The 23213-nt window shown below is 42.0% G+C and overlaps 1 protein-coding gene across 4 annotated transcripts in view; it reads right to left on the minus strand.

Moving 5' to 3' along the window:
* DOCK4 (dedicator of cytokinesis 4) overlaps positions 1–23213 on the minus strand; it is a 410395-nt gene that overhangs the window by 145203 nt on the left and 241979 nt on the right. For all 4 annotated transcript variants that reach the window (XM_037888663.2, XM_037888655.2, XM_043549556.1 and 1 more), the window contains exon 14: positions 1922–2046. In XM_037888663.2, coding sequence (XP_037744591.1) covers positions 1922–2046 — 125 coding nt within the window. The remainder of the gene's footprint in view (positions 1–1921; positions 2047–23213) is intronic.

Raw genomic sequence — 23213 nt, forward strand, 5'->3', positions numbered from 1 at the left:
GCTGGAACATACTCTTCGTCCTTTGCACCCATGACCCTATCACTTTTTTACATGTAATATGGGCCATTTGTTTTGGAAGTTTCTTCACTTTGAAATTTCAGGTTATCTATCATTACATATAGGACCTAAGTGGTGCTTACTAGCATGCTAAGGGCAAGAGCTGGCCATCAAATCTGGAGAAGGGAACGAATATTTGCCCCATTCTTGTGTGATAAGATGGTGGTGATTTTGGATTTCCTCTAGAGCAGCTAGCAGGTACCATAGCTGTGGGCTCTGCAAATGTCTGAGCTTCACCTAGTGTTATTACATGAGGGTGAGGTTTAGCCTTATTCATTTTGTCCCAACTTTGCAACTGGCAAGAGTCCATTCTGATTTGGTGCATTAGCAGGGTCACATCTCACCATAACCTGACCGTAGCTGGAAGTGGGTGGGAGGATATGCACTGATGGGTGGGAGGGAGGATATGCACTGATCAGTGTGTAAATGGGAGCCAGATTTAATACTGTACAGAGATTTAGCACATTCCATGTGTGGCCTCTCATTCTCCTCTCAGGTGAGAGATCATTTAGGGGACTTCAGTCTGTTTGGTCAAACATTAAAGTGACTCAACACATGTAGACCTAGCAGGCTATGATTTAAATGGAACAGGACAAAACAGGAATGATAATGATTGAGAGTCTTGATTGATAATGAAAGTGCTCAATAAAAGCTGCAGGCTGAGGCATAGCCATCTCTGCCTTGTGTCTTAATCCAAGTCCTACTGGGAGCAATAAAGACACCATCAGACTGCATTTTGTATTCATCACAAAAAAAAGGTAATTTTCAAAGAAATGTACCTGGAATTGTAAGTGAAAATATTGGGAAGTCAAGGACACTTGTGTGCCTATGAACGTTTTAGACAGGTAGTACTTAAGTTTCCATTTGAGTAAAGAACTTAGGCAAATGCTCAACTTTAAGCATATAAGCATTTCCACTTAACATGGTGCTCTGCTGGATCTGTGCCTATGCTACAAATTCAGGAAAGTATTTAAGCACATGCTTCATTATAAGAATGTGCATAAGGCATATTGACTTAAATGGGAATTAAGCATGCACTTTAAATACATGCTTAAATACTTTCCCGAAGAGGGATACTTTCCCGTATTTGCACTTTGGAATGTAAAATCCATTATATGCTTTTAAGAGATTGTAGAAATAAGTGGGTGGGTCTGGGAATGGCCCATTTATTTAAATTTGCAAGTCTATTTTCAATATACTTAAGTGCACTAATTATGCTCTTAAACTAATGGGTTAATTTCCACACAGTAATAACTATTAATTTATTAAAATTACTTCATTTGCTAATCTTTGTTGCGTTTTCTCTAAACATCAAATAACTGAAGGATATATTTGAATGTGAACATATTTATCAGAGGTTTTCATTTTTATTTTTAAAAACCTTCGTCAATATTAAAGTATTGCAACATTAAAAGTTTGCAACCACAAAAATATCCAGAAAACCTATGACCAAATAAACAATAACAAAAATATAAACAAAAATGGGAGACCGTGTGAGTGGTTTGCAAAAACGTATTAGCTATCACTGATTGACTAAACTACAGTAGTTGGGGTAGCAAATAGCTTATTCTAAGGAGAAAGAATTCAAATTTAATTTATATCTCACAGTACAAGTGAAAATATTTGCTCTAAGGCCAGTTATCACAAATCTTTACCTAATATGCAGTTTAGCAATATGGCCTGTTAATAGGACGTTCAGGTAAAGGTTAATATGACAAATCATAATAGCTGCCAGGAAATAAAAAAGGATTTTGAGAAAAAACATAGTTAATAGTTTAAATTAACAATATTTGCTCAGCATCAACACTAAACACAAGCCTTCACTCTCTCTTTTTGTTTTTCACCGTTAGTGTCAAAGTAGTACCTTTAAAATTTGGCCACAACTGTCTACAATGTGCATCATCACTTCCACGTTTCTGGCCACACTTTTTCCTCCTTTTTCAAATTCTCCTCTTTCTATAGTGATGTATAAATCATTCCTCATTTCGCCTACAGAAAGAAAACATAAAACCCAAAAGTATAAGGGGCAATGCAAACCACATTAATACAACCTGAATTCTGTGGGAAGGAAGTAGAGAAGCAAATTCCATATGAGAATGCTAAATACCTTTTAAGTGTATGTTTCAAAGTAAAAGCCAGTCTGGCTTTGGCTCTCTCTAGGGACGGGATTAATTACAGCTGTTTAGGAGCAAATGGGCAGAACTCCCAGTGAAACTATGTCAACAATTAGGGACCACAACCGTGACTTTAGGAGCTTCCTCTTCAGGTCTCACCTCTAGATTTGGTAGAAGTCAAATTTAGGCTACACCCCTATAGCAAGCGGAGTCCAAACTGTAGAATAAAGTTAGATATGTTCTATAATTTAAATATTGCCCCTTAAATAGTACAGTAAATTGTCTATCAGGGTTTAGTGAACATCAGGCACAATACTTTTGTGGGTCAGTTTATTTAAAGTTTACTCTAATCTGACCAGTTCACCACAACTGGTAGATCATCCAAAAAGAGGTTGTTCTATAAGAAAAATAAGAGCTCTCACTGTGGTGACATGAAACATACAGATCCTAAAGGACAGAGATAATACATGAAGACCTGAAAGATGTACAGCATTGACTGTAAGGTAACTTGCTAGATACAGCATCACGTAGCTATCTTTAGCAAAACCAGATTTGCAGATGAAGGTTACACAAAAGGATTAGGAGATGGCTATACCTTCATTCAGAAAGGGAAAGCAACAGAGGAAAACAGAATTTATGGCATTGGTTTTGTCATTAAAAACAGTTTCCTGAAATCAGTGAAAGACTTACCTGTGGGCAAAAATGAACACTTAATGACTCTATGAATTCCCTTAGAAATTCATGCTTTGTGATTCTTATCAGTGCTTATGTTCCAACCATAAAGAATACAGAAGAACTAAAAGAACAGTTCTATTCTGATTTGGATGACACAATCAAATCTACACCCAGTGAAGACAAACTCATACCTTAGGGAGACTTTACTTCCAGAGCTGCAAAAGACAGTGCAGACTCCAACTAGTCTAATAAAGAACTATGGTATTCAAAAAATCATCAGCAACAGTCTTCTCCTTCTCAGGAAGTGTGCAGAACATGAGCTTGTTATTATCAACACAATCTTTAGGAAAGCTGACAAATATAAAACTTCATGGATGCATCTGACATCAAAGCACTAGCACCTGATTGACTATGTCATTATACAGCAAAGAGACATTAGGGACATCAAGATGAGCAAACAGTTGGACTGATCACAGGATGACCAGAGCCATTTTCATTTAACATGTGGTATTTCACTCATGAAACAGTGCCAAACAGATCAAACTAAAATTGAACATAGCAAACTTGAAACTTCCATTTCATCAGGGAAAACTGAGAGGAAAAAATCTGATAGCATTACATCACTCAAAAACACACTCAAAGTGGTATATACTGAAATCAGCCATCCTCCAAGCAACAGAAGAAACTCTAGGCAAAAATCAAAGATGACACCAGGATTGCTTAGATGAAAATTATGATGAAAACAAAAATCTAAAGGAAAAGAGAGATGCATTTATGGCTTGAAAAAATAATAAAGAATCAACATCAAAACAAAGATAAATTCAAGTGCCTGCAAGCCAAGGCTCAAAAACAGCTTTGTGTTCTACAGGATAACTGGTGGGAAAAGAAAGCAGAAGAAATACAGCATTATGCCAATAGTAACAACACAAAGTTGTTTTATAACTCCCTGAAGGCCATTTATGGCCCATTGAAATCAGGTCCAGCTCCACTAAAGAGTTCAGATGGATCTATCTTAATCAAGGACAAGACAGGCAACTCCGAAAGATGTGTGCCACATTACTGAGTTACTGAACCTTCCCTCTACTGTCAACTCACAGGTGCCAGAGGAACTAACACAGCACCTCAAACATGAAGAAATTGTGAAGTTACCTCCTGCTGAAGAAGTGCAAAAAGCTGTGAACAAATGAAGACAGGTAAATCACCAGGGAAAGACAAAACAGCAGGTGAAATCATTAAACTTGAAGGCCTCCTAACTGTCAACTATCTATATGAAATTATTAAGGATATTCGGGAAATTGAGAAAATTCCGCAAGGTTTCAAAAGATGCAAGCATAATTATACCATACAAAAATAAAGGCAATGAATCTGATTGTGGCAACTATCAGGTTATCTTCCTTGCTATCAGGGCTCTACTATCAGGGCTTCCCTGCTATCAAGGCTCTTCCTTGGCTCTACTGTTACCAGCAATGTAGATCTGGATGCTGAGCTCACTAGCAGAATCAGCAAAGCAGTCAGGAACTTTGGTCTTTTCCAAGACAGAATCTGGAACAGTAACAAATTGTCAACTAATATGAAAATCCATATTTATGAGACATGCATCTTATGCACTCTTCTATGTAGCTCAGAAACATGGACGACTTATTCCAAACATACCAAAAGATTAAATAGTTTTCATATCAGATGCTTGTGAAAAATTCTTCAAATAAGATAGCAAGACAGGGTGACAAATGTAGAAGTGTTGGTATGTCATTCATGGGAATGTTGATTAGTAAGAAAAGACTCAGGTGGCTTGGACATGTCAACCAAATGCCAGATTACAGGATCCTGAAGATTGCGAACTTCAGAGTACAGCTGTACTCTGAAGTTCACAAAGGGTCTAGAAAGAGAGGCAGACCGCTGCACAGATTTCAGGATGCTTGCAAAGATGATTTAGTATCCTTTGGAATCTCTGTGGATGACTGGGAAAGGAGTGCAGAACGCAGCTCTGGTTGGTGGAGTCAGCTTGTAGACGGAGCAAGGCATTGTGAGGAGGACTGGATCATGCTTTGTGATAACCAGCATCAGAGGAGGAAAGAATCTGCTGCTTGGATTCAGAGCATTGCTAGTGTGTGGGTGTGCCCTACCTATGGGACTGTCCCATCAGACTCAGCAGCCAAAACTCATCAGCGCGTACACCATGCTCTGTAAAGCTAGAGTGTGTCATTCTTCTTCAGTCAGCAGGGTGGTAAGATCTTTGCTTGTATTTTGCTCAATTGGCTTGTTGAAACAGTATCAGAGAAACTTCTATAAGAGACCCATTGTGAATTTAGATCGGGTCCAAGCACCACGGGTACGATTTTTTTTGAGAGAGAGACTGATTCAGGAAAATTGCATTCAGCAAAACATGGAACTGTATGCTGTCTTCATTAATCTAAAAAAAGCATTCAACACTGTCAGCACAAATGGTCTCTGGAAAATTCTAGAGATATTTGACTGTCCCACCAAATTTATTAATATCCTTTGTCAATTCCACAAAGACATAACTGATCAAGTATTCTCAGATGATGGTCTCGCAAAACCATTTCCCATATCTAAACAGTTTGCACTCCCCATCAGCCTGGGGGAAAAAAATGAACTCTTCCAGTCAGCCCCTTCAGCCACGACCACTGAGTCAAATATCTCCACTGATGGTACAAAACTATAAAATGGCTTGGCAGTACCATCTAAAGTGGATCAAGAAATGTCAAACAGAAAGCCAGGCTTTCAGAAGACCTTGGCACGAGATACTCAACTGGCATACCATCAGTCTTAACAAAATTGATGCTGTACAATGCAGCAGTGACATGGATGTGAAACTTGGGAGAGTTTACCACAGAAACATCAAGCAACTTGAAAAATTTCACATGCATTGTCTTTGCTGAAGGTTTGCTGGCAAGACAAAGTGTCAAACTTTCACATCCTTGGAAAAGCTAAACAATAAGCACTGAGGCAGTGATTTACTGAAGTTCAGCTTCAATGGACAGTATGAGGGGGTCCCCATAGTGCACCCTGGACTGTGGGACCAATGAGCCCTCTGTCCCACCAACCTGGAGTATCCCTCTCACACTGTGATGCTGTGTCAAGCCATAAACGCTGGCAGGCACTGAACTTACTCAGACATCCACGGGCAGGGGGACATACAACTGAGTTACATGAATGATCTCTCAGCCACTCATGAATCATCAGCAGAGAGGCTCCAGCCAATTCCCCAGCTTTGCACCCGAGAGCTGTACTGTCTTACACTGGTCAGAAGCCTGGCTAGTGTAAGTTCATTACCCAGTCTGCCCCTCCCTCGATGTGGAGAGGGCACATACTAGGCTTGGTAAACTGAGCTGAGATTTCCCAAATCCTTCAACCAAAACACACTGTTTTATATAAAACAGATTTATTAACTACAGAAAGATAGTTAATAAATAGATACAGAAAGGTTTTAAGTGATAATAAGTAGCAAGCGTAGAGATCAAAAGTTGGTTACTTAAGAAATAAAAGTAAATTCTCAGTTTGAGTTCTACAAATGAAATAGGATTTGAAACAAGCAGTGTCTCACCCTGGCAGATGGTCCAGACAGGTCACAGATCTTTAATACACAGGCTGGAACTGCCTTCCAGCCCAGGACCACCCTCAGCCAGTTCAAGGTCTTTGTCCTCCAGACGTTTCTTCCAAGTGTTGAGTTGCGGAGGGGCGGGGAGAGGCCAAGTGATTATATCACTTCCCCTCTCTTTTATAGCTTTTGACTTGGGAACCAGGCAGCCCCATTGACTACATGTTCTCTCTGAGAAGTCTTCTAGGATGGCCATTGAGAGAGTGGAATCCTTTTAATTGGCCATTAGAGCATCTGGCTACTCCATAGTTGTACCTGAAAGGCTGGCTGTGGGTGTTCCCAACCTCACAATATATTTCAGTAATACACACATAACAAAACTTCCTAACTTCACATACAAGGATAGTACATACAATCCAATGGCTCAAGACTTTTAAAATGATACCTCACAAGGCATACTTTGTACAAAAGATATCATTACATGACAGTGGTGAATATGGAGGTTCCAGGGTGTGACTGAGTGTCACAGACAGGTCATGTTATCATAATGGGTGATGACAGACTCCCAAAAAAGTCCTCTATGGTGAGCTGCAACTCAGAAAGAGCAGGAAGGGTGATCATTCTAAATACTTCAAAGATACCATTAACTTGTATGTCAACTGTGTAGCATAAATATGGATATTGGGGGGGGGGCAGGATAGCTCAGTGGTTTGAGCATTGGCCTGCTAAACCCAGTTCAATCCTTGAGGGGGCCATTTGGGATCTGGGGCAAAAATTGGGGATTGGTCCTGCTTTGAGCAGGGAGTTGGACTAGATGACCTCCTGAGGTCCCTTCCAACCCTGATATTCTATGATTCTATGATAACTTCAAAGACACAGCCAAGGACAACCTGAATGGAGAGCAACTATGCATAAAGGTTGTAAATACAAAAAAGGCAGATGCAAAAAGCTGACCGAAAATAGGGCCAAGAGTCATGCAAAGTCTTCAGTGGGAGCCTATACATTCCTATATGACATCTGTTCATGACCTTGCTATACACAGATGGGGCTATAAGACAAAGCCATATGTATGTACTTTTAAAAAAATCATCAAGGACGCCCATAGGTGTTCTTTTTATTGTAGAGTCATAAATATTCAAATAAATATTTTGTAAATAATGACAATGATGACACATCATTACAATAGTTCATCTTAAGATTCAATCAACTTAAACTTTGCAGGATAGCATCATATTATGTCACTTTTCCTTGCATAATTCTACTTCATGCGACTAACGATTTTCAAGTAGCAGAAATGCTGGCACTGTGATAGGAATGAGTGTTTTTACATAAGTCAGCTGATACATGTGAGATTGTTAATAAAATCATCCCACCAAAACATAATCCAAACTATGGCCCGATGAACAAAGGTACAGACTTTTTTTTTTTTTGCTACACAACCAATTTCCTTTTAGCCCTTCAGGACTATGCCATAACAAAGATGAAGATGGGGGTCTAGATTATGTTATTCAAGTGGCAAGCAAACCAGGAATATCACATCTTGCTATTTCTGGATTTTACAGAAACTTTGTCTACTTTAAAAAAAGTTTATAATAAAATTTTCTAGAAATAACACAAGATGCTAATTAACAGAAATGTGTGGCATGTGGGGTCCTCGTGTGGGACACATTTACTCAAGTATTGGTTCTAGTCTCTCACTTTGAAGAGCTTTAAATTCAGAGAAATAGTTAAAAATTCATCTTTTTTTAATTAAAAAGATGATTTGCGAGAGCAATAATTTTGGCATGGAAGTGGGAGCTATGGATATATCTCCTTCAAAGATAAACTTGAATTCTAGGTGCATCTGCTGTAAATTCAGCAGTTCCACTTCATAAGGAGTTGTGCATATTTTGTATGTTGTCTCCCTAAAAACACATATCACCAAGTTCCAGAAATGTTAGGTCCTAATGAATCTGTAACTCAGTTGAAATCACAGAATTCCTCCTGATTCTATTTTTTTAAACTGTGCAGAAGTTTGATGCAAAACAAGATAGCAATTCTGGCATGCTGAAAAGCTTTACAAACTTTTGTAAAGCTTTCAATGCCATGGTCCAAGTTTCAGTTTTTTAACAAAATGCCAAACCAACTCTTTTTTTGTTGCCCACGGAGCTCTAATTGCAGGGAAGAAGGGACAAAAGAGGAGGATGTGCCCTTCATAACATCAACGTGCTATCAGCTGAATGAGCCACAGCAGACTTTACTGGGGCAGAGGGATGTATAATTTAGACAATATGCTTCCTGATCTAAATTCACTCCGGAAACTCTCCCTGTTTTTGACGTCTCAGATAAACCAAGTCATCTGGGTTGCCTTACTGGAGAAAACATGGAATTTTTTCAGTATTATCCAATGGTAATTAAAACAATGAAGAGCATACATCTCTCTCATGCTATGGGAGGAACAACGTGGCTTTATAGAGTAAAAGATGGGTAAAAACCAAGGGAAAATGACTGAGTCACACAGGAGGATGAATCATATAGAATGGATGCTATACTTAAATACCCATATAAAGCAAATATACACTCAATGTCAGGCAGATAAAACAACAAGCTGCTATTCACAAGGCCAATATCAAATATGAAGCACTATAATGCAACACTTTTGATGCTGTTATTGCATCATAGCCCATTTTATTTCTATTAAATATTTATTTCTATTAGATGATACAGTTAGTTCAACAAAACACATATACATGCTGTAGACATAACTGTACTGGGATGCTACAGTACTTGAAGCCAAGCTCTCAAGAAATCTTTAGCATTTTCTATATGTCTATGTATTATACACAAAAAAATAGGTTAAAAGAATGTTAAAGTTGTAAAGTAAAGCACTCCTAAATTAGTAAATGTTAGAATTAAGGTAATGTGTGCAATCTTAATTTGGCACCCTTGCACATATGCGTTATCCGACAGTTTTAATTATGATACCATGCAACAGGACCTCATTCAGTGCCTCATTCAGTGCACAGAGCAGATGGTCCTCTGGGGACAAATCAGGGCTGTGTAATAAGGGAGGCAGCTGAAATCAGGAGCAATAGTTGCAGAGATGAAGCATGATCAATACAAATGGAATCTTCAAAAAATTTAGCTGCCAAATTAATAAGTTTATGAGCATATGGGTTTTGTTTGTTTTTAATATGGGCAAACAATGTATCTTCCCCCATCTCATATTTTAATTCCTTGGGTGAAGCATTTATTTTATTTTATTTTATTTGACTTTAAAAGGCAGCCTGAGGCAGACACCTAGCATGGTAAATTTAAGCCCAAGAAGTTAAATTTTCACAAAATTATAAGCAACTGAAATCAGGATCTTCTAATGGGTAGTGCCAGGCAACTTTAAGTATAGATGGCACTACCAGCTCTACCTATTATATACATATTGGGTATAAAAAATATAAACACAGATGTGATTTGTGCATCTCCTCAAAGATTGTGTGTGTATAGATAACATTTGCCAGTTATCACAAACTCCAGTGGATCACAGCTGGTATTATAATGGCCCACCATTAAGAGCTCTTGATGTAGGAGGAACTCTGTAGAAAGGGGAGGGTATATACCAACAAAGTCACTAATGAAGCTAATAATGACCAGGGTCTGATAACCAGCCACACAGCTATAGCAGGGCTAAGAGCTGCTTCTCTGTGTGGATGTGGAATCATGAGATGAGAGTCAAAAGAAACTGGTAGACAGTTTTGGCTTGTGGGTCTGTCAGTCCTTGGAAAAGAGAGAGGCAACATGATCGTTTCTTGGACATGGCCTCGGTGCAAGGCTTGAGGTTTCTGCTAAAGGGAGTTGGCTGTTTGTTACCATTCCTGTTTCAGAAAACAAACAGATTATGCAAAGAAAGAACCCTGACTCTCCGTCACCAATCAGGTGACTGGCCTGAATGGCCCTGAAAATCTGGCACCACTTGGCCAAAAGGTAACAGTATATTTTTCCCTTTTCTTCTACATAAGACCGGCCATACTGGCTGGGAGCAAAGGTTCATCTAGCCCAGTGTCCTCTCTTCTGACAGTGGCCAATGCCAGGTGCTTCATATGAAATGAGCAGAACAGGTAATCGTCAAGTGATCCATCCCCTGTTGCCCATTCCCAGCTTCTGGCAAACAGACGCCATTGATGGACCTATCCTCCATTAATTTATCTAGTTCTTCTTTGAACCCTGCTGCAGTCTTGGCCTTCACAACATCTTCTGTCAAAGAATTCCACAGGTTGATTGTAAGTTGTGTGAAGAAATAGCTAAATATATTTTTAAAACCAAAACAAAACCTAAACACTAAAAAAATAGTTATCTACCTTTCTGTAACTGTTGTTCTTCAAGATGTGTTACTCATGCCCATTCCATTCTATTTCTAGCTGTGTGCAAACCCACATGCGCAGTCGGAGATTTTTACTTTAGTGATATCCATAGGGTCAGCTATAGCGCCCCCTTGAGTGCCATGCTCATGTGCATATTAGGTGCTGCTGACCATACGCCCTCTCAGTTCCTTCTTGCCCACAACTTTAACAGAGAAGAGGGCGGGTAATGGAATGGACATGAGCAAAACATCTTGAAGAACAACAGTTACCTACTTTTTTGTAAGTGTTTTTTCTTCTTCGAGTGCTTGCTCATGTCAATTCCATTCCAAGTGACTCACAAGCAGTATCTTTGGAGGTGGGCTCGGAGTTCACAGTCTAGCGACTTGCAGTACTGCTCTACCAAAGCCAGCATTCTCCCGGGCCTGCTGGGTAAGTGCATAAAGGGACGTAAATGTGTGGATGGATGACCAGGTGGCTGCCCTATAGATGTCCTGTATAAGCAGCTGGGTAGGAAAGCTGCCGAAAAGGCTTGCGCTCTGGTTGAATGGGAGGTTACAATCGCCGAAGGGGGCACCTTTGCTGATCATAGCAGCAGCGAATGCAGGCAGTGATCCAAGAAGAAATTCTTTGAGCAGACACCAGACGACCATTCATCCTGTTGGCCACCGCGACAAACAATTGCGTCGACTTGCAGAATGGCTTGGTCTATTCAATGTAGAAGACTAGTGCCTTCCTGACGTATAGGGAATGCAATCGATGCTCCTCCTGCGACTAATGCGGCATTGGAAAAAAGACAGGCAAGTAAATGTCCTGGCCCGTATGAAACTGCGAGACCACCGTGGGCAGGAAAGCCAGATGGAAGGCCATATAGGGCGGTTCCGAAGCAAGCACCCTAATCTCAGAGACTTGGCGGGCAGATGATATTGCAACTAGGAATGCAACCTTCCAGGAAAGGAGAAGGAGAAAGCAGGAAGCCAGAGGCTCAAAGTGGGGTCCCGTGAGCCATGACAGAACAAGATTCAGGTCCCATAGTTGAACGGGGTCCCTAACGTGCGTCTAGAGGTGCTTGAGTCCGTTGTGGAACCTGGCAGTCATGTCCTGGATGAAAACCAACCTACCTTCGAGCGGAGGATGGAAGACCAAAATAGCAGCCAAGCAGACCTCGAAGATGAAAGGGTCACCAACGGGGACAGAGCTGCGAAGGGAATCCCCTCCAACATCGATGCAGGATTCCACCACCATTTGAGTGATGGCAGTACGTGTCCGGGACCCTAACCATACGGTTCACACTGTGTCTGTTGGGGATATAGACTGACGCCAGCCACATCTGCAGGGGCCTGAGGTGGAGCCGTGCATGCCAGACCATGCAAATGCAGGCTGCCATGTGGCCTAACAATCGCAGGCAATGTGAGCGGTGCTGAGAGGGTGGGCTTGCATGCACAAGATCAGGTCTGTCATGGCTTGGAACCAAACCTCGGGAGGAAGGCTCTATCTGAGTAGAGTTGAGGACCGCTTCAATGAACTATATGCATTTTAATAGAATTAAGGTCCATTTTTTTTTCTTGTTTATTAACAGCCCCAGACAGAACAATGGACTGTAAGAACCGCTAATGCTCTTGTGATGCAAAACAAAGCACACCGACTAACTGTTACAGGCGGTAAGAAGGAACTGAGATGGTGTAGGATCGGCAGCGCCGAATGTACCAACACATGAGCGCAGTACTCAAGGGGGCGTTACAGCCCAGCCTATGGATACCGCTAAGGTAAAAATATCAGATGACTGTGCACATGGGCGCGCACTCACCTAGAACTAGAATGGAATCGCCATAAGCAAGCACGCGAAGAAGAACTTACAGATCTGAACATTCTCACATGGACTTCCAATGGGAGTTGTGGGGTTACATCTCCATGCAAATCTTTGAAAATACAGAAGTTATGGTATGGCCATATTAAATTAACAGAAGGTGGGGAAACTGCAATAATACTGTCTATGATTCAGCCTTAACTTTCTCATGCATCCTGAGTATTTGCTGCACATACTGTATGGCCATTTGCTTTTTAAAATAAATTTTATTGTATGTGAAAGGCACTGAATTGAAACAACTGGAGAATTAAGTCAGAACTTGTACAGTACAGTGCAGCACAGCAGAGGCAGTGGCAATGCCTGATGCTCCATATGGTCCAGGCTGAGGTTGATGGAGGGATGGAAATTGTTGAAATCATGGTGGAATTCCTCAAGGGCTTCTTTTGCATGGGTCCAGATGATGAAGATGTCATCAATGTAGCGCAAGTAGAGTAGGGGCATTAGGGGACGAGAGCTGAGGTAGCAGATAGAATACCCCAGGTCGGGGTTCCAGGGGTGTGTCTGTGCGGATTTGATCTTGTGCTTTTTCAGGGAGTTTCTTGAGCAAATGCTGTAGTTTCTTTCGGTAAGCACAAGAACAAATTAGCGGCACTGCAATGGGTACCCACATGGCCCCACGGTATGCCAACATTTTTATGGCTGACTAAGAACAACGCTTCCTCAGCTCTCGTCCCCTAATGCCCCTACTCTACTTGCGCTACACTGATGACATCTTCATCATGTGGACCCATGGAAAAGGAGCCCTTGAGGAATTCCACCATGATTTCAACAATTTCCATCCCACCATCAACCTCAGCCTAGACCAGTCCACACAAGAGATCCGCTTCCTGGACACTATGGTGCTAATAAGTGATGGTCACATAAACACCACCCTATACTGGAAACCTACTGACCACTATACTTACCTACATGCCTCCAGCTTTCATCCAGACCACACCACACGATCCATTGCCTACAGCCAAGCTCTACGATACAACCGCATTTGCTCCAACCCCTCAGACAGAGACAAACACCTATAAGATCTCTATCAAGCATTCTTGCAACTACAATACCCACCTGCTGAGGTGAAGAAACAGATTGACACAGCCAGAAAAGTACCCAGAAGTCACCTACTACAGGACAGGCCCAACAAAGAAAATAACAGAACGCCACTAGCCATCACCTTCCGCCCCCAACTAAAAGCTCTCCAACGCATCATCAAGGATCTACAACTTATCCTGAAGGACGACCCACCACTCTCACAGATCTTGGGAGACAGGCCAGTCCCTGCTTACAGACAGCCCCCCAAGCTGAAGCAAATACTCACCAGCAACCATACACCACACAACAGAACCACTAACCCAGGAACCTATCCTTGCAACAAAGCCCGTTGCCAGCTGTGTCCACATATCTATTCAGGGGACACCATCATAGGGCCTAATCACATCAGCCACGCTATCAGAGGCTCTTTCACCTGCACATCTACCAATGTGATATATGCCATCATGTGGCCAGCAATGCCCCTTTGCCATGTACGTTGGTCAAACTGGACAGTCTCTACGTAAAACAATAAATGGGCACAAATCAGAAGTCAAGAAATAGAACATTCAAAAAACCAATCGGAGAACACTTCAATCTCTTTGGTCACTCGATTACAGACCTAAAAGTGGCAATTCTTCAACAAAAAAACTTCTAAAACAGATTCCAACGAGAGACTGCTGAATTGGAATTAATTTGCAAACTGGATACAATTAACTTAGGCTTGAATAGAGACTGGGAGTGGATGGGTCATTACACAAAGTAAAACTATTTCCCCTTGTTTATTCCGCCCCCAACCCCCCACTGTTCCTCAGACGTTCTTGTCAACTGCCGGAAATGGCCCACCTTGATTATCACTACAAAATGTTTCCCCCTGCTCTCCCGCTGGTAATAGCTCACTTTACCTGATCACCCTCGTTACAGTGTGTATGGTAACACCCATTGTTTCATGTTCTCTATGTATATAAATCTCCCCAGTGTATTTTCTACTGAATGCATCCGATGAAGTGAGCTGTAGCTCACGAAAGCTTATGCTCAAATAAATTTGTTAGTCTCTAAGGTGCCACAAGTACTCCATTTCTTTTTGTGAATACAGACTAACACAGCTGCTACTCTGAAACCTTAATTAGGTTAGTATCTACACTACAGCCTTGCTCTCTCCGGTTTAAGTGCCTTACTACACCAACATAATTCCATCTCCACAAGAGGCGTAGGGGTTGAGTTGGGGTTTAGTGAGGGTGACACTCTGTCTGTGTAGACACTGTGTTACTTACATTGGCTATTGGCTGTCTTGTCAATTTCACGGCAGGAGCGATGAAATTGACAAGAAAGCCAGACAGCTAGAGACCAGCTGTCCCCCACTATCCTGGAGTATTTCATTTAAGGTATCAATGGAAAAGTTACCATCTATCAAATATGATTATCCTATTTGTATGCATATATCACCTTTGTATCTAAAGATAGGAGCATTGACTATGTACCAGTATTTCAAATGTGTGTGCTCCTGGAGTAACCCGGTAGTTTACATCTAGTCTAGCCAGCACATTGTGAATGGACTATTCAAGAAAGAACTCCTGACTCAATAGTTTTGTAATTTTGTCTCATTCATCATTTTAACTAGTAGACTTAAAACAAATTATTTCAAGCAAAAGTGGGGTAAAAGATTTACAAAGCAATAATAAATAAAAATAATCTTAATAAAACACAGGCCACAACAGTACTAATTAAATTAGACACATATTTACCAGGACAGGTCAAAATTGGTGAAGCATTTTTCACCAGATTTCAAACAACAGTTTTCATAAATTGATTCTGAAATAGCTTTTGAGTCCTCAAAATTTCATTTGCAACAGGATTTTGATAGAATTAAAGTTTTTTGCATGATGATTTACAAAATTCAGTTCTAGCTTTAAATTCTGTTATTTTGCCTGTGCTAGCTCCTGCAGAAGTAGATTGCCAGATTATTTCTGCCTGTAGTCTCTTTAATGAAGTGCTCTTCCCTCTGGGTCTTTTAGGGAAACACATCTGGCAGTGCCTTGCTGAAATCCTGGTTGCACTTGAGGTCAGGGGCATCTGGCTAAATGAATTTGCTTACCACACACAGGCTGCTCCTCCACTCCAACTGCAGAAGCAGCAAAGTGAAAGCAACCAGATCTCTGACATACTGTTTAATTTCACTCTGTAGCCTCTCTCTCCAGACCCACAAGCTATAATAGGAGCAAAGCTGCAATTAACAAGTTCTCTGAGCACTCCACTCTTCTAACCCCTTTCTCAGACCATTACTCTCACTACCCCGTTTCCCAACGCACCAAGCAAATCAACACAGCAGGAGGAGAAGAAAAGTGTGTGTGTGTGTGTGTGTGTGTGTGTGTGTGTGTGTGTGTGTGTGTGTGTTAGAGAGAGAGAGATTAAAAGCTCATTTTACTCATCCATCCTGAGACATGCTCATGTATATCTCCTCCTGTCCCCCACTTCCCAAGACTTGCATAAATGGTAGCTTGTCTGGCAGAACTGAAGATTTTAAAAAGGAATTAGAGCAGGGTTTTGAATGCAGAAGATATATTCCCCACAGATCATAATAGTTTTATGGACGCTGGAATTTCAGGTTTGTTTTACTGGACAATATTCTTTTAAACTCATTTCTGAGTACCTAATGCAAAAAGACAAGGTTACTAGCAAAGATTAAAAAAAAAACCAAAACTTTTGTAGTCTTGACAACTAGGAAAAGAAACAAACATGTAGAAAAAGTAGGGAGGTCTGATTCATCTGGAAGGTGAAAAATTCAGACTATTTCTTCATGGAAGAATACACAAATGTATGTTGTTTCTCACTGCATGCACATTTATTTAATAAAAGTAATGGTTCTTTATTAAGTAAATAATATACAAGCAGATGCAGAGGTAAATGCTCAACATAATCATCAGGGAATTTACTCCACAGCTCTCATTAGCATTACTTTTAAATTCACCTGAGCTCTTGCATGCTAAACATGCACTTTTCCTCCTCAAAGTCATAAATTATTGAAAATAACTTATAAAGAACGTCCTTACAGCTTCATCCATCATAGGCTATGAGGTTATTTTCATAAAACTACACAACCCACAAGCCTCTACATACAGCATTTTTCTTTTAATTCCAGAGAAAGGGGGAGCAAGGTGCGAGCAGAGGAATGGATTGATTGGAACATGTGTTCCTACACATAAGCAGAGCAAAGACTAGACGAGGAAGCACCTAGAAAAAAATCCAGAAGTGGCATTGGTAGTTATGGAGTCAATAAGCTTCTTGAAAAGTGGACTGTCAGGAACTTAAGAGAGACCTAAGAGATAAGTGAATGGACAATGCGATGCCAAGTGAAGTTCAATGTTCACAATGTGAAGTTATGCACGCTACTGGGGAAAAAATTAAGTTACACAGAACCCTCACAGGGTTCTATATTAACTGTAGGAAAGGGAGCCAAGTTTCAGTTTACCCAGCTCAACGAAGACTTCAGCTCAATCTGCAGCTGTTGTCAAAAAAGCAAACAAGATTTTAAGATGCATAAGGAATGGGATGGAGATTATTAGAGAAAATATAATGTTGTTATATAAATCAATGCTGCATCTCCAGTGCTGTGTGCAGTACTGGTCAGTCCATCTCAGGAAGGATTTTGCAGAATTAGAGGAAGTTCAGAAAAGGGCAGTGAGAATGATTGGGCAAGGAAAAAGACAGTTACCTTTCCCTCAGTAGTATCCACAGAGAACCGGCTTTGGCGCTCCCCGGAGTGGCTCGTACATGCCGCGGCACAAAGGGTGCCACCGCACCCCCCAGCCTCGGTTCCTTCTTGCCAGAGACTCCGACACTGGGGAAGGAGGGTGGACAATGGAATGGACATGAGCAACACATCTCGAAGAACACCAGTTATGGAAAAGGTAACTGTCTTTTCTTCTTCAAATGCGATTCCCAAGCAGTACCCTTGGAGGTGGGTAGGAGTTCATGGACGTGTAGCTTGTAACACAGTTCTGCTGAACCCAGCATTGTCTCTGGCCCGCTGAGTAACGCGCTGTGAATGTGTGAACCAAAGATCACGTTGTGGCTCTGCAAATGTCCTGGATGGAAATGTATGCCAGGAAGGCCACTGAGAATGCTTGAGCTCTGGTCAAGTGGGCCCTGACCATCAGCAGTGATGGGACCTGTGCCAGTTCGTAACAGGTCTGGATGCAGGAGATGATCCAGTTGGAAATCCTCTGTGAGAACACCAGATGGCCCTTCATTCTGTCCGCTGTTGTGATGAAGAGCTGGGTCAACTTGCGGAAAGGCTTGGTACACTCCAGGTAAAATGCCGGGACACATCTGACATCCAAGGCACACAGCCTCCTTTCGTCACTAGTGGTGTGCGGCTTGGAACAAAACTCTGGGAGGAAGCTGTCCTGGTTAAGATGGAAGGAAAACACCACTTTTGGCAGAAAGGCCCAATGTGGTCACAGCTGAACATTGTCCTTGTAGAACACTGTATACAGTGGCTCTGATGTCAAGGCTTTAATCTCTGAGACTCGTCTTACCTACTTTACTGCTACAAGGAAGGTGACCTTCCATGACAGGCGGGAAAGGGAGCAAAGGCCCAACGGCTCAAAGGGCAGGCACATGAGCCTAGAAAGAACCAAGTAAAGGTCCCACAGTGGGATAGGAGCCTGGACCGGCAGGAAGAGCCTCTTGAGGCCTCTCAAGTATCTGACCATGTCATGAGAGAACACTGTCTGATCTTGGATCGGCAGGTGGAAGGCAGAGATGATCGCGAGATGCACTCTGATTGGAGAGCGTGCTAGATCCTGGTGATTTAGATGGAACAGGTAGTATAGGATAGACTGTACAGATACCGCACTCTGATGCCCAGCAGGAAAACCTTGTCCACTTGGCCAGGTAAGTCGTTCTAGTGGAAGGCTTCTTACTTCCCAAGAGGACCTGCTGGACCTCATGAGAGCGGGTCTGCTCCTCCGGGTTCAGCCTTGCAGCATCCACACTGAGAGGTGGAGGGGGGCGAGATTGGGATGTAGGACACATCCATGGTCCTGAGACAACAAGTCTAGTCAGTTGGGCAGGGGCCAGGGAAGACCCTTTTTGAAACTGGGGGGGGGGAGGGCAGGGAGAAGGGGATTTGCCATAGGTCATTAGTAATTTTCTATACCCCTTCATATAGGGGCAAAGCCACCCTAGCAGGTGCTGTGAACCAAAGGACATCGAACAGGAAGTCCGCTGGCTCCTCTAGCTCCTCTGCGTGAAGCCCCAGGTTGGATGTGACCCTCTTCAATAGTTCCTGATGAGCCTTAGTATCATCTTGTGGAACTGGGTGAGGGAGACCCGTAATAGCTTCATCCGACGATGATGATGATGAAGAAGCTGGTACCGTAGGATCTGTCACGTCCCCTGGTGGTCTCGCTGGCTGTTCGCTTGGGTCCTCATGGTCCTGGGGCGGGGGTCTTCCCTTCTGGGACTTCCACCTCCGGGGGAGGGCGGGATGCTGAGGCTGATGGCCAATCCGAGGCCCCCAACACCAACCAGATGGCCCACAAAGGCTGGGTAAACCAACAAGGGTTCCAGGGATTCCAGGCTGCTGGCCACTGGCCTTGGGGCCACAGGGTCGGTTGCGGTGCCAATGATGTAGATGGTACTGCCTGTGGCGAGGCTTGTCCCAATGTCAAGGACTCTGCTCAGTGCTGGAGATGGAAGCAGAGTGGTCGCTATTAGGCGACCATGATCGGGCGGACCGGTGGCCCTTCTCTGTGTGGTGCCGGCTGCTTCGCCTAGACATAGACCTGTCCGATCGAGAGAAGTCCCTCATGTGGGACCTTGGGAACTGGTGACATTCAGCGGATTGCCCTTGGTAATCAGGCGATCTACACCTCATGATGCTCGACTGGTACCGGAATCTAGACTGGGACTGGGAGCTGGAACGGGCCGGTCGTTGGGAGGATCTCTCTGGCCGTGAGGATCCACATCTCGGTGACAGGTGGCTCCGCTCAAACGATCAGTCACATGTTGGGTGCTGAGGCATTGGAGACACGAAGGGAATGCAAAAGTTGCTGGAGAATGAATGTAAGTGACGAACTTGGACAAAGATTGTAATTTGCTGAAATTAAGTTTTAGTCACCAGAAAGTGTGTTTTGTTTGGTTTGTAACCATTCCTGTCTTCTGTTCGTACTTAGTATCACTTAATCTCTATTTTTTATTAATAAACTCATTCTTGGCTTATTACAAAACCATCTCAGTGTTGTTTATTAAACTGGAAGGTTACTCCTCAGTTAGCCAAACAGACTGATGTGTGTTCTCTCTCTTCAGAGGCAGTGAACTTAACTTCTGAGAGTGTTCAGTGAGAGGGACTGGACACTGCAGAGAAACTTGGGCTCACTGGTTGTTACCTGCCAGGCAGTGTTTGGACTGACAGAGTCCTGAAGAGTTTGCTTGCAAGGCAGACAAGCTGGTGTGTCAGGGAGCTGACACATAGCTTAGCAGCAACAAAACTCATTTGCTGAGGCTAAGAGGGTTAACACAGGGACTCAGAATTCTGGCTACCCCAAGCAGGATATCACAGTAGACCCTTGGTTTTTTATTACTTCTCTGGCATTTGAAATTTCCATTAATAGCGGGAATAGCTGTTATTTGATGGTTTTACCAACAGGGAAGAGCACGCATCTGCTTCACAGGAGATCGCTCTAATATTTCTCAGGGCTTCTTGGGTTTTGGCAAGTGTGGGGGTGGGTAGTGCAGTCTGGTCAGGAATTCACCTTTATTTCTTGGTTAGTTCTCATTGTATCCGGTAAATTTCTTCAGCAAAGTCTGAGGAAAGAGATTCATAGCAGGTGATGCTTGGCACCGATATCTTGACTACGCAGTCTGAATTGATCAGCTGGATCACTGTGCAAAATAGCTATCGGCCAGTATGGTGCTGTGTTGATGACAGCTCCTGTAGATGACTCTTTTCGTTTCCCCCCTTTGCTGCTGTGGTATAGGCCAGTACGAAGTTTTAGTACTCTTAGTGAGCGATTCAGATTCATTTTGTGGCACAGACATTTCATCTTTCTGTCTGTGCATTCTATCTGCTGAGTCTCAGGGTGGAGAGAGGAAGAACAGATAGCTTGTGACCAAGGCATTGATGGTAGGGCACATCAATTGATTACACTGTTGTACCAACTTGTCTTGGTCTTGTTTTGGTCTTGTAGCTGGGAGGTCTGCTCTCCTCAGGTGAGTTGAAAACCTAGAGAATTCAAGTTTTTATGTGTGAACCAGCTGATGGGAAGGAAGAAAGGAAGCTTCTGATCTTCACCTGGAAGAGGCGGTGGTCAGATCTTGAGAGTGGAACTTTAGCGATATCCCCTATGTCTATTCCTAGACTGAAGATAGTGTCCATCCTGAATATGTGGGTCAAGAGATGGTCTGTGAGATTCCTGTTATTGCCAAGTGAGCCAAGAGATCAATCACTAAAACAATGCATGGTCCACTGCAGTGTTTTATGGACTTAGAGAGGGTACCAGAAGGAGAGCTTTTGTCATCCCTAGAAGTTCATAGCCTGTGGAAGTCAGATTTAGTTATTAGACAGTTGCTTTCAAATGTGATTCTGTCTTAATTCATGGGAAAAACAAGGGAAGAGGTCAAGGAGGTGAGAGCTTTCAAATCCCTTCTTTGAGTTAATTGAGTGTATGGGGAAAGGTAGCACCCTATATAAATCCAAGGGATACATTATTTTATGTGCAGATGTCTCAGACCTCTAATATTATGGCAGTAAGAAGATTTCCTTATGATCACACAGACTGAGTAACAAGCCAACCATTAACAAAGGGAAGCTGAACACTGCTCACAAGAAGCATCCACAAATCAGACTTTTCTCTCTCTTGACCCCACAGAGGGATTTGGATATAGACCAAGACACACTTTTGTGGTCATTCCAGCTGTGAAGAGTCCTGGTGACACACACTGAAGGTTAAACTTCTCTACTCTTAGAACCACCTCTGAAAATCAGAGGGAAAGAATGCATATGAATGTGTGTGGTAGAATAAATGAGTATAAACACATTACACAAAAGCTGCACTTTGTGATTCAGATGCTACAAATCGGACTTCTATTCCAGTAATGTGTGCTGTACAAACAGCCAAAGTTTATAAAACCTGTATAGAAGAGTACACTGGTACTATTACAACCCAATATCTTTCATTAGAACAAACAGTTATTTAAAGGTCGTTTCAAGTACCGTTCAAAATGTCTGGCTTGTTAATATTCAATGTAAATATTTATATCCTAAACAACTGTGGTACTCTGTCTTTGAAGGTGAGTTGGAGCTGCTAAAACCTAAATTCAGGGTTTAAATACAACTACACTGAGTTTAACTCTGTATAATGCTTTCTGAGCAGTCCTGGAAAGAGAACTCTGGCCTGTGCTTCAGCAAACTGTTAAAACTGAGGCGCCGGAAAGTGTGTGTAGCTGTAGTTTTACAGAATCTACCCCAATATCGCACTTACACTTAGAAAATACATTTGCAGTTAGACTTCATGGAGAATACCGTCCACAGAACTTCCTTCTCCTCGCCGGCTATAGTCTAGTGAGCCGCACGTGACTTGAATGAGGCTGAGATATAAGTGGCTTTTCCTGTCCATCAGAATCTAGCTCCCCATTTCCTAAAAGATGTGGGGTTTAAAATGGTATTACATGTGCCCTGGAAAGAGCATTCTGGGGCCTCATCCCGTCAGACTTCAGTGTCATAAAAAGGCACTGTTTTATAAAAAAACATGCATAATTGCTTTCAGTGGTAAAACCCCCAAAGAGAAAAGGAATAATGAAGATAGAAAATGAAGGGCAATTATAGTTCAAAAGGCACCAGTAAGGGAAAGTGTTTTCAGATTTGGCATTTTCAATGCAGACACTGCAATTTGTGCCACAGACTCTGAGCTACACTGTACACCAAGCCTATTATTTAATAATTCAACTATGATTTGATTATGAGCACTGACTTGAGTTAATTGAGCTTAACAAAATACTAAATTGCAACAAAAAGAAAGGAAACAATAAAATGAATGGATGTTTCCAATATGAAATGAGTATATATGTTCCCTAATATTTCAATTGATCACAACCTCAGAAGCATTTCTGAAGAAAATAAGCTGAAAGAGAAAACAAAAATGAAAGAAGAGCTTTATATTTTAAAAAATCCACAGCGTTCGCAGTGACCAATCTTCTACATGCATTTCACTCTCTACAGTGTACTGTTCTGCCTAGCAATGTGGAACTTGTCCTGACTAGAGTATAGTAATTATCTGAGTATGATAAAAATCTCATTTACACCAGTAAAGACTCACAAAATCTATGTGATTCCAAAACAGAAGTATGCAGACAATTATTGAGCACACTGAAATCTATTTATCTATGTATACATAGACAACTTTCAAATGAATCCACACAATACTTAGCTGTGAAATTTCTCCAGCAGCTGGCTACAATACTGCTGTATTATAACATGTTTTTCATAATATGTTAGTTCATCACTTTGTCCCTCACCAGGAAGATAAAGGAGAAAATCTAATGAGTAAGGAATTATTTACAACAGTCATAGACAATGTGACAACTCATTA

Source organism: Chelonia mydas, chromosome 1, assembly GCF_015237465.2.
Source record: "Chelonia mydas isolate rCheMyd1 chromosome 1, rCheMyd1.pri.v2, whole genome shotgun sequence".
Classification (NCBI taxonomy): Eukaryota; Metazoa; Chordata; order Testudines; family Cheloniidae; genus Chelonia; species Chelonia mydas.